This window comes from Phyllobates terribilis, unplaced genomic scaffold (genome assembly GCF_046119375.1).
Source record: "Phyllobates terribilis strain yellow unplaced genomic scaffold, ASM4611937v1 Scaffold_69__1_contigs__length_7402412, whole genome shotgun sequence".
Taxonomy (NCBI): Eukaryota; Metazoa; Chordata; class Amphibia; order Anura; family Dendrobatidae; genus Phyllobates; species Phyllobates terribilis.
Genome location: NW_027362829.1, coordinates 4,787,980 through 4,802,038, shown reverse-complemented (window position 1 = coordinate 4,802,038; position 14,059 = coordinate 4,787,980). Strand labels below are relative to the sequence as shown.

The 14,059-nt window shown below is 48.4% G+C and overlaps 1 protein-coding gene across 1 annotated transcript; it reads left to right on the top strand.

Annotated features, from left to right (window-relative positions):
* The first annotated feature begins 253 nt into the window (after positions 1 to 253).
* Positions 254 to 4,288, top strand: LOC141194328 (vacuolar protein sorting-associated protein 37A-like). The gene is made up of 5 exons (XM_073662231.1): positions 254 to 262; positions 344 to 444; positions 2,818 to 3,013; positions 3,809 to 3,879; positions 4,117 to 4,288. The coding sequence occupies exons 1-5, from the start codon at positions 254 to 256 to the stop codon at positions 4,286 to 4,288; spliced, it is 549 nt and encodes a 182-aa protein (XP_073518332.1).
* The last annotated feature ends 9,771 nt before the right edge of the window (positions 4,289 to 14,059 follow it).

Below are 14,059 nucleotides of genomic sequence, written 5' to 3'. Positions count from 1 at the left end.
TGAAAAGGTTGAAAACTCTGCTGTGCATAATAATTTGGAACATGCATTTTGAGTGCAGTTTGAGTTTTTTATTTTTTAAAAAATATACTGTTATCATAGGCAGTTTGTACAAAAACCGTTCAATTGTACTCTAATAGTTATTTGACTGGAAAATTACAATGACTGCAATTCATATAGGTAATTTGGGAAAATCTGAGAAAATATTATTTGCATAATAATTTGGAACACAGTGTTACGCCAGGAATCTCTGATCATGTTAGGTGTTATTATGGCATTAGCCACATGATTCTTTCTGATGAGAGTTTACAGCTGTTAACATCTTAACAATTTTCTCCTTTTTTAGTTTACTATGCACTCAGATCTTGGGAAAATAGTCCAGAATTTACTAGAAGAGTTTTGGAAAAGCCCTCCAACCCTGGCCCCAACCTTTGGCTCTTTCCCCTAGTAAGTAATTATATTGTCCTGAGATCTCAGATCCTTCCATTGTTATGGTGGAATATCATCTAAGTTTAAAGGGTTATTCCAATATTCTTAAAGTGGTGAAATTGCAAAATTCTTGTAAAATCAAGCAATTTAGTAATTTACTTGTTATTAAAAATCCTTTCCATTCTCAACAATGGAAGTATATTTAATTTTATTCTTTTCTGCTTCTGCGGTGGCAAAATACAAGTCCTTCCCAGTAGAGCTTGTAAGCACTGCCCGAAGCTGGCTGGATGGCTGGAGCGCACTGCCGGCTTCAGTGCCGCTGCTTCCCAGATGCTGCAAAGGCAAAATGATCTCTGCTTGCAGCACCAGAGAGCGCATAGTTCGGACAAGCCGCACAACACATGCCGCTGCACCAAGCTGTCAATCAAGCAGGAGCGCACTGCGCCCCATAAATCGGGAAGCGAGGAGGCTGGGGAGCGGTGCACTTCTACTTGATAAGATGGCACATCCGCTTTTAGCACTTATTTCTGGTCATCTGAACGATTGTTTACCCTCACATTGCGGCTGAATTTGTGGTTCCATGTAGCAAATTACAGTAAGTTCTAATTTTGACTGCAGGTTTCTTTGTAGAGTTGTACCTTAACTTGTACCTGAACATTTCTTTTTCTCTCCTTTAGACTTTTAACATTATCAAAATTCAGACTTTACAAATTATGGGTCCCCTCCTTTCCATATTGTTTGATGGGAATACCCACTGTACACCAATGATGAGAGTTTTGTACCGAGTGGTTGGGGTCTAAGGGCTAGCGTTTCTCCTTGTGGAGAATGCCAAGCCAAGCCTGGCATGTCAGAGTGAGGAGACGTATAAGCCGTGCATGCTCCTCTGGGCAATTAAATATGCAAATTGTCTCTTCAGAGAGGAAGAGTATTAGAACTTTAGCGCCACCTTTTGGAAGTAATCCTAAAAGTCAATATCGACCCTTTAACGAGCCTTGCCATATGACTTAGGATAAAAGCCAAACCAGATTCTCAATTTGCAGACACGGTGTGTCGGGGAAACTCTGCATGATGCCGCTGCACATGAGACTATGTTCACACGTCAGTAATCATCCATTAGAACGTTCTAACATGATTACTGGATGTGTGAACATAGTCCGTATCCAGCAGCAATCTGATAACAGAACAGTTGTGCTGGCCCAACTTTTTTTTATGTGGCAAAAAAAAAAACTTATTTCCATTTGATCCATTTTGTAACATTGAACCCTATGGAAAACTGATTTGTTAATTAGCCATCCATTTTTTTTTCATTTTGCAAAAGGTTAATTGTTCTATTTACTGGATCAGTTTCAAAAGGAAGAAAACAGATGGCTAATAAACGGATCCGTTTTCCATAGACGTCAGTGTTAAGAAAATGGACCGAGTTGAAATTAGTTTCTTTTCAGGTGGACAAAAAAGTTGTGTCAATTATTTTTTTTTGTGTGTGAATGGATCGCTGCTGGATCCATCCTAACTGATGATTACTGGACATGTGAACATAGGCCAACGCTATGGGAGCTGTGGAAATGGCGGTGTGTTCACAATCATTTACACTTCAGAGACCAAAGAAGTCTTCAGTTGTAGTGACAAGTTGGAGTCACAGTGATGTAAATTTATCAGAAATATGTGGCGGTGAATAGAAGAGACTTGGAGCACAAAGCTGGTGCGATGGGGCGGTCATTTTCAAGACTGCTTAAGCTGTAGCGTTATTGGCAGCACATCATCGCCCTGTGTGATCAGATCGTGTGCTGCTGAGATTCTATCATATTAACCATCATTCTGTGCGGACAGAAGTGCGGCTCGCCTGTCTAAACACCTCCAGAAGTGACTGCCTATGGATATGATGCTGCTGATGGGCAGAATGGGTATAATGACTAAACCCAGCATTACAGGGTGCTATATACCATCCAGACGGCTCCTCTTACTTCTCTTGTACATTTTCTGTCCGTGGATGTGCTGTATGTTGCTGCTGCCGGTAAGCAGGGCCCGGACAGTTCTCTCCCATTGTGCACCTTGCATGGCGGCTACACTAGCAGTAGAGGAGAGGTGATCATCTGGCAGCCCATGTGGAGTACGGGCTACATTGTGTCCTCATGAAGCCTGTCAGTAACCTTATCTGCAGATTAACATCTCTGGTATACTAATAGGATTGCAGGGTAACTGTGTGTTAATAGTGTGTATCTGTCCGTACACAGTATGTTCAGAGCTGCAGAATTACAGCACATAATAGGCTGATCTATCTGCTGGCATGTTGGCGACACAGCATCTACCTACAGATATTGTATGTCCTATTTCATTACGATGGTGCTTGGGAGAATACTAATCTAATGAGGGAAACCCTTTCTTGTCTTTCCGCCTGTACAGCAATCCCGCAGGGAGGCCTCCGCACCCTCTTTCTGGCTTTTCTTTGTTTCCTCCTTTCCCTACACAAGATAACAATAGATCAGTGCCAGTATCTGAACCTGTTCCTTCCACATACAACTCTGCCAAAACTGCCGCCCCCGCATACGGCCTAATTACAGATCTGCCGGTGCCTGTCCCCCCGTCTGAAGTAAGTGCGCAGCCGTGATCAGAAAAAGCCAAAAAATGTCAATTAAACTTTAATAGGTGGGCAGGGAAGATGTTTCTGTAAAGGGGTTGTCTGGTCTAAAACGACAAGTCTGCAGTCACTGTGTATGACTGCAGACTTGTGAATCCTCACATAGAGCACACTGCACACAGTGAGGATTCTGTGGTGTCCACACCGGGAAAGGCGGTCAGGTGGCCACAAGTATACAATATGCGTACTTCCGGCCACAATCTGGCTACACTGTTCCCAGCGCGCTCAATGCAAGTGTATTGTGCGAGGCCTTGAACTGTAGTTGGATTCTGGCTGGGAGTATGCATAGCGCGTACTTGCAGACAGCAGTGCACACTATGTGAGAATTCACAAGTCTGCAGTCAGTGTCATGTCGGATCAGAAAACCCCTTTAAGAGCTTGTCTAATCTTGTTTCATCAGGAGCACACTGCTCCTCTGTCTTGCTGGCTACCTCCTTGCTGGGGGCAGTGCTCTCCTGAAGATGGACAGTTTCAACCAGCGGCATGGTCGCGCCGCTGGTCTGAACTATGCACTTTCCTCTGCTGTCGGCAGAGACCGCTTTGACTTTGCAGCGTCGGAGGAGCACAGAGGTACTGAATCCAGGGATCCGGCCAACTTCAGAGCTGCACTTGCAAGCTGTATAGCAAACTGCTTTCCTTGCCTAGGAGACTGGCCACCACTGATAGACAGCAGCAGTGGCCGGTAACCTAGGCACTGAACATTTCTGTTTCTGTAGTCTCTCACCAGTACCTGTATATATTTCTTAGGTGGGTGTGAACGGCTTTACATATAAGATGCCTGATCTCCCTGAAACGTTTCCTGAGCTGTCAGATTTGAGGTTTGTATTTTTACAACTAAAATAAAAAAAAAAAAAAGTTTAATTTTTATTTGTCAAAAAAAAAATTCTGAATTCTATATTAGTTCTAATGATAAAATGACATCCATCCTAGTATTCCCCAGGGCCACCCTATAGATAAGTCTGTGGGGGCTTATTCTGCACACTGGCTTCTCTGTACCCTGTTGTAACATTTCCATGAAAGTCTTCCACGCACGTTTCTCTTTTTTTCTACTTCAGCGTGTCACAGCTCACCGATATGATGGAGCAAGAGGATGTTCTTCAGGAGCAGTTTGTAAATCTTCCACAACTAAAACAGATTATATCTGATAAAGAGGAGCTAGTGAAAAATATCGAGGAGCTGGCAAGTAAGATTTGGTGGATGGTAGTTGAATACGGTTTTGAGGAATGAAGAGTTTTTATGGTTCTTGGGAAAAAAAATATACATAGATAGATATACAGTACAGACCAAAAGTTTGGACACACCTTCTCATTTAAAGATTTTTCTGTATTTTCATGACTATGAAAATTGTACATTCACACTGAAGGCATCAAAACTATGAATTAACACATGTGGAATTATATACTTAACAAAAAAGTGTGAAACAACTGAAAATATGTCTTATATTCTAGGTTCTTCAAAGTAGCCACCTTTTGCTTTGATGACTGCTTTGCACACTCTTGGCATTCGTCTTTGTGCGACGCAGAAAAGGTGAACGGATGGACTCTACATGCCTGGTTCCCATCGTGAAGCATGGAGGAGGAGGTGTGATGGTGTGGGGGTGCTTTGCTGGTGACACTGTTGGGGATTTATTCAAAATGGAAGGCATACTGAACCAGCATGGCTACCACAGCATCTTGCCGCAGCATGCTATTCCATCCGGTTTGCTTTTAGTTGGACCATCATTTATTTTTCAACAGGACAATGACCCCAAACACACCTCCAGGCTGTGTTAGGGCTATTTGACCAAGAAGGAGAGTGATGGGGTGCTACGCCAGATGACCTGGCCTCCACAGTCACCAGACCTGAACCCAATCGAGATGGTTTGGGTTGAGCTGGACCACAGAGTGAAGGCAAAAGGGCCAACAAGTGCTAAGCATCTCTGGGAACTCCTTCAAGATTGTTGGAAGACCATTTCCGGTGACTACCTCTTGAAGCTCATCAAGAGAATGCCAAGAGTGTTCAAAGCAGTCATCAAAGCAAAAGGTGGCTACTTTGAAGAACCTAGAATATAAGACATATTTTCAGTTGTTTCACACTTTTTTGTTAAGTATAAAATTCCACATGTGTTAATTCATAGTTTGATGCCTTCAGTGTGAATGTACAATTTTCAAAGTCATGAAAATACAGAAAAATCTTTAAATGAGATGGTGTGTCCAAACTTTTGGTCTGTACTGTGTATATATATATATATATATATATATATATATATATATATATACATACATGCGTCTCATAAAATTAGAATATCATCAAAAAGTTTATTAATTTCAGTTCTTCAATACAAAAAGTGAAACTCATATATTATATAGAGTCATTACAAACAGAGTGATCTATTTCAAGTATCTCACATCATCCTTATTGAAAAAATGACCAAGTATGCAATGGACCAGGCAACTGTTAGGTGGATTCATAACTGGCTTAGTGATCGGACTCAAAGGGTGGTTGTAAATGGCTTCACATCCAGCTGGATGAATGTCTCAAGTGGGGTACCACAGGGCTCCGTCCTGGGACCTGTATTGTTCAACATCTTTATCAATGATTTAGATGAAGGAATTGAGGGTAAACTGATTAAATTTGCTGATGACACAAAGCTAGGAGGGATAGCTAATACTAGAGAAGAGAGAGAGAGAGGATTCAAAAAGACCTAAATAAACTGGAGCAGTGGGCAGCAACCAACAGAATGGTTTTTAACAGGGAAAAATGCAAAGTACTACATCTGGGCAATAAAAATGAAAAAAGCATATACAGAATGGGAGGAATAGAGCTAAGCAACAGTACATGTGAAAAAGACTTAGGTATACTAATAGATCATAGACTGAACATGAGTCAACAGTGTGATGCAGCAGCAAAAAAGGCAAATACAATTCTGGGATGTATTAACAGAAGCATACAGTCTAGATCACGTGAAGTCATTATCGGTCTTTACTCCTCTTTGGTCAGACCTCATCTGGAATACTGTGTACAGTTTTGGGCACCACATTTTAAAAAAGACATAGACAAACTGGAGCAAGTTCAGAGAAGAGCGACCAGAATGGTGACTGGTCTGCAAACCATGTCATATGAGGAACGGTTGCAGGATTTGGGAATGTTTAGCTTGCAAAAAAGAAGACTGAGAGGAGACTTAATAGCTGTCTACAAATATGTCAAGGGCTGTCACATTGTAGAAGGATCATCTTTATTCTCATTTGCACAAGGAAAGACTAGAAGCAATGGGATGAAACTAAATGGGAGGAGACACAGATTAGATATTAGAAAAAACTTTTTGACAGTTAGGGTGATTAATGAGTGGAACAGGCTGCCACGAGAGGTGGTGAGTTCCCCTTCAATGGACGTCTTCAAACAGAGGCTGGACAGACATCTGTCTGAGATGATCTAGTGAATCCTGCTTTGAGCAGGGGGTTGGACCAGATGACCCAGGAGGTCCCTTCCAACTCTACCATTCTATGATTCTATGGTTGTTTCTGCTAATGTTGATGATTATGACTTACAGCCAATGAAAACATAACAGTCATTGTCTCAGTAAATTAGAATAATTAAGAAAAAAACACATGCAAAGGCTTCCTACGTGTTTAAAAAGGCCCCTTAATCTGTTTCAGTAGGCTCCACAGTCATGGGGAAGACTGCTGACTTGACAGATGTCCCGAAGGCAGTCATTGACACACTCCACAAGGTCCCAAAGTTCCAATTTTAATTTGGGAATCAAGGTCCCAGAGTCTGGAGGAAGAGTGCAGAGGCACATAATCCAAGCTGCTTGAGGTCTAGTGACGCGCCCCTGGGCCTGTGTCGCGCTGCGCTGCGCATGCGGGAGCTTACCCGGAGCCGGATCTGTGGAGGGTTGTAGTCTCGTGGCGGTGACCCGGTCCGTGCCCAGGGAGTCAAACTAGACGGCAGTCCATTAGTAGTAAATGGTTGATGACTACGCCACCCGTTGAGTGCAGCCAGGGGGCTGCTGCTGCAGGGCAGACCGCTGAGGCCGATGGTGGGATTGTGCAGCGTGATAGTATAACCCCCAACGGGAGGGGTATGGCCTCAGGGCAGCCGACGTGGATGATGGGGGTAGCAGGAACCACTCAGAGACGATACGGTGTAGTTCAGGGTCTTTACTGGTAACAACAAAAGACCCTCCCGGAGTACTTGCTAGCGGATGGGGCCTGGTCAGTCCTTGAGCAGATGGGATCTCCCCTGGCCAGGCGTAGTTGTAGGCCTCCCAAACTGACTGTACTCTTCTGGCTACCTTGCTAGGAGCTGATGTAAGTAGCCCACGTCCCTGAGTGTACCGTGTGGTGCTCACCCGTATGGCCGGTGACTCGGGGCCTTCTAATGGCTTCCGCTCCACGATGGCGGTGCTGGTCCCACGCGTGTGACCGTGCCTTCGGGCTTCTGGGCCAGAGGACCTGAAATCCCCTGCCTGACGGATTCTGCTGCTGGGTAGGAATTAGTCCCCACAGCCTCGGACTCCGGGTCCGGTAAAAAGTCTTCTTAGTCAGGGCGAACTCTGCAGCTGCCAGCCCCTGACTCCTTGTAACTGCTGTTTCTTCCTATGCTGTCTCTACTTCTTCTCTTCTTCTACTCACTCACCCTGCCTCAGCCCCAGGTTTTTATAGGGGAAGTTCTTCCCCTCCCAAGACTGGGCAGGAGGTGTGGCATGCACAGGATCCCTGACCAAAGGACCTCCCACCTGCTCTCAGACATAACATTACGTTACTGTGGCATCCAGACCCCTGGGGTGTCACACTAGTGTGAAGTTTCCACAATCAGTGATGGCTTGGAGAGCCATGTCATCTGCTGGTGTAGGTCCACTGTGTTTTATCAAGACCAAAGTCAGCGCAGCCGTCTACCAGGAAATTTTAGAGCACTTCATGCTTCCCTCTGACGACAAGCTTCTTGGAGATGGAAATGTCATTCTCCAGCAAGACTTGGCACCTGTCCACACTGCCAAAAGTACCAATACCTGGTTTAAAAACAACAGTATCACTGTGCTTGATTGGCCAGCAAACTCGCCTGACCATAACGTCATAGAGAATCTATGGGGTATTGTCAAGAGGAAGATGAGAGACACCAGACCCAACAATGCAGAGGAGCTGAAGGCTGCTATCAAAGCAACCTGGGCTTCCATAACACCTCAGCAGTGCCACAGGCTGATCGCCTCCATGCCACGCCGCATTGATGCAGTAATTGATGCAAAAGGAGCCCCGACCAAGTATTGAGTGCATTTACTGAACATACATTTCAGTAGCCCAACATTTCGGATTTTAAAATAATTTTTTAAGCTGTTATAAAATATTCTAATTTACTGAGATAATGACTTTTGTGTTTTCATTGGCTGTAAGCCATAATCATCAACATTAACAGAAATAAACACTTGAAATAGATCACTGTGTTTGTAATGACTCTATATAATATATGAGTTTCACTTTTTGTATTGAAGAACTGAAATAAATTAACTTTTTGATGATATTCTAATTTTGTGAGAAGCACCTGTATATCTACACTGACCACAAAAAGTTAGGGATATGTGGCTTTCTGGTGAAATGTATGGAAAATGTAAAAAGTTCCCTCTACAGTAATATATTATAATACAAGTAGGGCGTTTAAGTAGAAGCATGTAACGGTGATTTCCTCATCTCAAACCATTTATTGAAACAAATGCCAACAACAGTGGTGGGTATACCCCAACAAAAAATGTCAATGTCTCAATAACTTGTCATGTGGCCTTGAGCAGCATCAATTACAGCTCGACAATGAATTCTCCTGCTGTTCACAAGTGGAGTTATTGTCTGCTGAGGCATGGCATCCCACTCTTCTTGGAGGGTGCAGGGCTGTGGAGTCTGAGTCGGTGTCTATTTTGGTGGAGTCGGTATAAAATGGACCCACTCCGACTCCTAAAATATATAATAAATTGGGTACAGCAGTACAATACAGGATGTGCTGTAAATGTTTCCATAAGAATTTGTGAAAGTTATGAAATGTCCTATAAATGTCTGTTCTGTTCCTGATCTAAGGATCTCGGCTTTTAGTTCAGATGAATCTGACGCGCCCCCTGGGCCAGTGTTGTTTGGGGGATACCCGGATCCGGATCAGATGGGGGTTGTAGTCTCCGAGTGGCGGTGACCCGGTCCGTGCCCAGGGTGTCAAGCTCAGTGTGTGGCAGTCCTACAGATGTTGCTGGATGTTCTTTAGTGTCGACTACGCCACCCGTTGATTTGCGGTCAATACGGCCGCCGCTGCAGCAGGGTCCGCTGAGGCTGGTGGTGTGTGTGCAGCTTCTGGTAGTATAACCCCCAACGGGTGGGGTATAGCCTCAGGGGGTCAGTTGTAGAGGGTGGTGGTTGTGGTGGTGCAGTGAGGGTGATAATAAGACTCAGAGTCGGGCTGTGCAGTTCAGGGTTTTTACTTACTGCTGTTGTGCTGGTCACTCCGGCCTTGAGTGACCGCCCGAGCCGTGCTGCGTCCACCAGGTCCTGGACTCGGCCAACCCTCAGGTAATTCTGGAGCGTGATCCTGAGCTCCCTCTCTGACGTTCCTTTTCTCTGGCCTTCCCCACCAGGGATCCACTTATGTCCGGCTCCCTCGGGCCTCTTGTTGGTAAAACCCTTGTCTCTGGGTTCCCTGACCCTATACTTGGTGTGCCTTCGCAGTGGATTTAGTGGGGGGTCGTGGCAGATCCTGCCCACAACCTCCAGTCTCTGGCTGAGGATTAGTGCCCTCCACCAGCTTGGGATCCGGTACCCTTGTGCCAACCCTTCACCCTTCTGGTTGTATTTGGGCTCTTGGGGTTCCCTCTTCTTCCCCTCTGGGTCCTTTTCTTCTCCTCTCTCTCTTCTTTCAGGACTGCTTGACCCTCTACAACAGACTGACTGGTAACTGTCTGCCTGTCTGACCCTGATCTAAGATGGTTCCCACCTTATATACTCCCTCTATGTGTGAGCTCAGGTGACCAGCACCCAATGAGCTCCTAGCATTACCCAGACTGCTCCCCCTATCTGCCCCTACACTACTGGGATGTTCCAACCCCCTCCCACTCCAGCCAGGGACAGACACTATCGTACCTGCACATATATTGGTGGGAGTACCGTCGATCTGTCCCCCGGAAATGGGATGTATGTAGTGCATGCAGCCTACTGAGCTCAGTTCCACACTCCATCCTTACCCGGGAGTGGAATATCACACCTCTGGCTTGAGGTGCAATACCCCTGTAGCAGCCGAATCCTCAGGGTGCTACATTCCCCCCTGGTAAATCACAGCACGTCCTCGGGCTGTAAGAGAATAAAAACATCAAACATACAAATTTTCATAACAACAATAACATATAAAACATTATATATATATTAACACTCTTGCTCCTCCGGCCACGGTGCGACTTGTGACCGGGTAAAGTGTGACAGTCTCTTGTAGAAGAACGGTTTCCTTATAAAACCAGTAGGGGGCGCCTTAGAAAGCGCAACTATATACAGGGGGAAAGTGGCCGCTCTCAGTCCTCGGCCAGGTATAAGGAAGGAATGACCGCTCTCAGTCCTCGGTCAGTGGGATTAAGGGACACACGGGTTAACAGTTCAATTTGCTGGTCCCAACGGGGACTATATTTTAACCTAGCAGCAGTAACAGTTCACTGTACCCCGACGGGTAACTATATACAGTCTCTTTACCGTACTTTAACGACGGCGTCCTCCTGCTCCTTCTTTGTCTTCAGACCCGTCCGGGTCCTCTTGCTCCTCCTCACACCGCAGCTCCTCCTCCGTCAGGCGATGCACATGGAGGGCGTAGGGTCCTTTGGCACACTTGTGCCGGGTGAACGTGACCTCGTCCCCTACGTACAGGTCACGACCTCTGTGTCCCTCCGGCAGATGGCTTTCTACGTCTCTGCGGGTTACAAAGACGTCGCCGGGGGTATGATGGTCTCTTATGAAGCCCCACCCATGCTGCAGGTTGAATTTAATCACAGTCCCGGTGGTACGGGGACCATGAGCTGCACGGGGGTTCCTCCTGGTCCGGCTCTTCTACCCTGCGCTCTGTTCCTGCAGCCGCTGCTCACGGATCCGCCTCTCTTTCCGCTCTTGCTCGAAGGCTGCCAACTGCTGGCGGCAGCACTCCACTCGCTCTGCTGCGGCTGCCCGCGTTTCTTGAGTGAACCCCATGAGGTCTCCTCCGGTGGGGTCCCACTCGAATTGTGCTTCTTCTAGCGGGAGCGGGGTTCTCCTGACGGGCTTCGGAGCCGGAATCAGGGGCTCGCACAGGGGCCTTGCTCTTTGGAGTTCCAGTTGGTAGTACTCCTGGGGCCATACAAAGGGCTGCCCATCCGGGCACGTGTGCTGGGCAAATAGATCTTCGCCCAGGTGCGGCACTCGAGATGTTGAGGGCGCGTTGATGGTAGCGGCGCCCGGGTTGACCAGGCCTTGCGACCAGGCTTGGGGCACCCTAAAGGTAAAGGGCACCGTAAGGACGGCGGCGCCCGGGGGTACTCGGCCCTGCGACCAGGCCGGTGGCTCCGCGGAGGTAGGGGGCGCTGTTGGAATTGCGGCGCCCGGAGGTACTAGACCTTGCGACCAGGCCGATGGTATTTCCTGTTTGGTCGCGCTCAGGGTCGAGGCGTGTGACGTCACAGGGGTCGCGGCCGCGGCTTCTACTTGAGGCCTAGTCTGGCACGGTGACGATGCAGCGACGGGCACGGCAGGGGGAATTTCGGGCTCTGCGACGGGGAGCTGGGACAGGTACACGGTTTCTCGGCTCGGGGTAGTGACGTCCCCTTTACCTGCCTCCAGTTGTCCAGCTCCCTTCTCGGCGCCGTCTCCGGCCTTCACTCCTCCTGCACCATCCTCAGAGGCGGTCTGTCTCCTCGTCTCGGGTGGCGTGCTCCGCTGACGGGTTCCGGTCTGCTGGGCCATCTCACGGCTCCACTCCGTCAGCGTGTCTTGCTGCACCTGGGCCATCCTCCGTGCGAGGCCCTCCAGCGCGGTCTGTGCACACTCCCGGTCTCGGGGGAGCTGTGCTAGGATCTCCACTAAGCCTAGTGGGGTTGTTGCTTGCAGCAGGCTCCTGACCACTGGGTCGGTGCTGCCTGTCTCTCCCTCCATCTCCGGGTACGCTTTCTCTGGACTCCTCTCCAGACTTCTTGTCTCCGGGTGCGCTCTCTCCAGACTCCTCCAGGCTGCACCCATCTTCTCTGTTTTGTTCTGTCTCCGCCCACATTGAGGGTGGTCCCGGGGCAACTTAGTGATTGTCAGTTCCAGGGGCAGTTCTCTCACGCTGATGGACACTTCCAGCATCACAGTCTCTGTTGGTGGGCGCGGTTTCCGCTTTTGGCGCCATTCTTCGACCTGGCCCACGATGGGAGGTGACCTCTTGCCACCCTCTGGCACGCCCATAATGGCGTCCGCTCTTCCAAGGCGGGAAATCTTTGGAAATGGCGGGAAAAAGCTGCAAATGGCGGACAACCGGCGGGAAACGACCTGTGATGGGGTCCGTTGGCGGGGACCCTCCGGAACCGGCGGGAGACTTCTTTTTGAGGTAACGGTGAACTTTTCTTCAGGCACGCAGTACCCGGTTGTTGCGGGCACGTAATCCTGCCGACTACGCCAAAGTTGACGCGCCCCCTGGGCCAGTGTTGTTTGGGGGATACCCGGATCCGGATCAGATGGGGGTTGTAGTCTCCGAGTGGCGGTGACCCGGTCCGTGCCCAGGGTGTCAAGCTCAGTGTGTGGCAGTCCTACAGATGTTGCTGGATGTTCTTTAGTGTCGACTACGCCACCCGTTGATTTGCGGTCAATACGGCCGCCGCTGCAGCAGGGTCCGCTGAGGCTGGTGGTGTGTGTGCAGCTTCTGGTAGTATAACCCCCAACGGGAGGGGTATAGCCTCAGGGGGTCAGTTGTAGAGGGTGGTGGTTGTGGTGGTGCAGTGAGGGTGGTAATAAGACTCAGAGTCGGGCTGTGCAGTTCAGGGTTTTTACTTACTGCTGTTGTGCTGGTCACTCCGGCCTTGAGTGACCGCCCGAGCCGTGCTGCGTCCACCAGGTCCTGGACTCGGCCAACCCTCAGGTAATTCTGGAGCGTGATCCTGAGCTCCCTCTCTGACGTTCCTTTTCTCTGGCCTTCCCCACCAGGGATCCACTTATGTTCGGCTCCCTCGGGCCTCTTGTTGGTAAAACCCTTGTCTCTGGGTTCCCTGACCCTATACTTGGTGTGCCTTCGCAGTGGATTTAGTGGGGGGTCGTGGCAGATCCTGCCCACAACCTCCGGTCTCTGGCTGAGGATTAGTGCCCTCCACCAGCTTGGGATCCGGTACCCTTGTGCCAACCCTTCACCCTTCTGGTTGTATTTGGGCTCTTGGGGTTCCCTCTTCTTCCCCTCTGGGTCCTTTTCTTCTCCTCTCTCTCTTCTTTCAGGACTGCTTGACCCTCTACAACAGACTGACTGGTAACTGTCTGCCTGTCTGACCCTGATCTAAGATGGTTCCCACCTTATATACTCCCTCTATGTGTGAGCTCAGGTGACCAGCACCCAATGAGCTCCTAGCATTACCCAGACTGCTCCCCCTATCTGCCCCTACACTACTGGGATGTTCCAACCCCCTCCCACTCCAGCCAGGGACAGACTCTATCGTACCTGCACATATATTGGTGGGAGTACCGTCGATCTGTCCCCCGGAAATGGGATGTATGTAGTGCATGCAGCCTACTGAGCTCAGTTCCACACTCCATCCTTACCCGGGAGTGGAATATCACACCTCTGGCTTGAGGTGCAATACCCCTGTAGCAGCCGAATCCTCAGGGTGCTACAAATCTGTGCTGCACTTTATGTACACGCTCAGTAGTGACCAGGGCTGTGGAGTCAGAGTCGGGAGTCGGAAGTTTGGCTTACTGACACCACAGCCCTGGAAAGGGCGGTTCTCAGGTCATTGAGGTTCTGGGGTACAGAGTTACGAGCCTCTACACACCGACTCAGCTGATCCCATAGGTTTTCTAT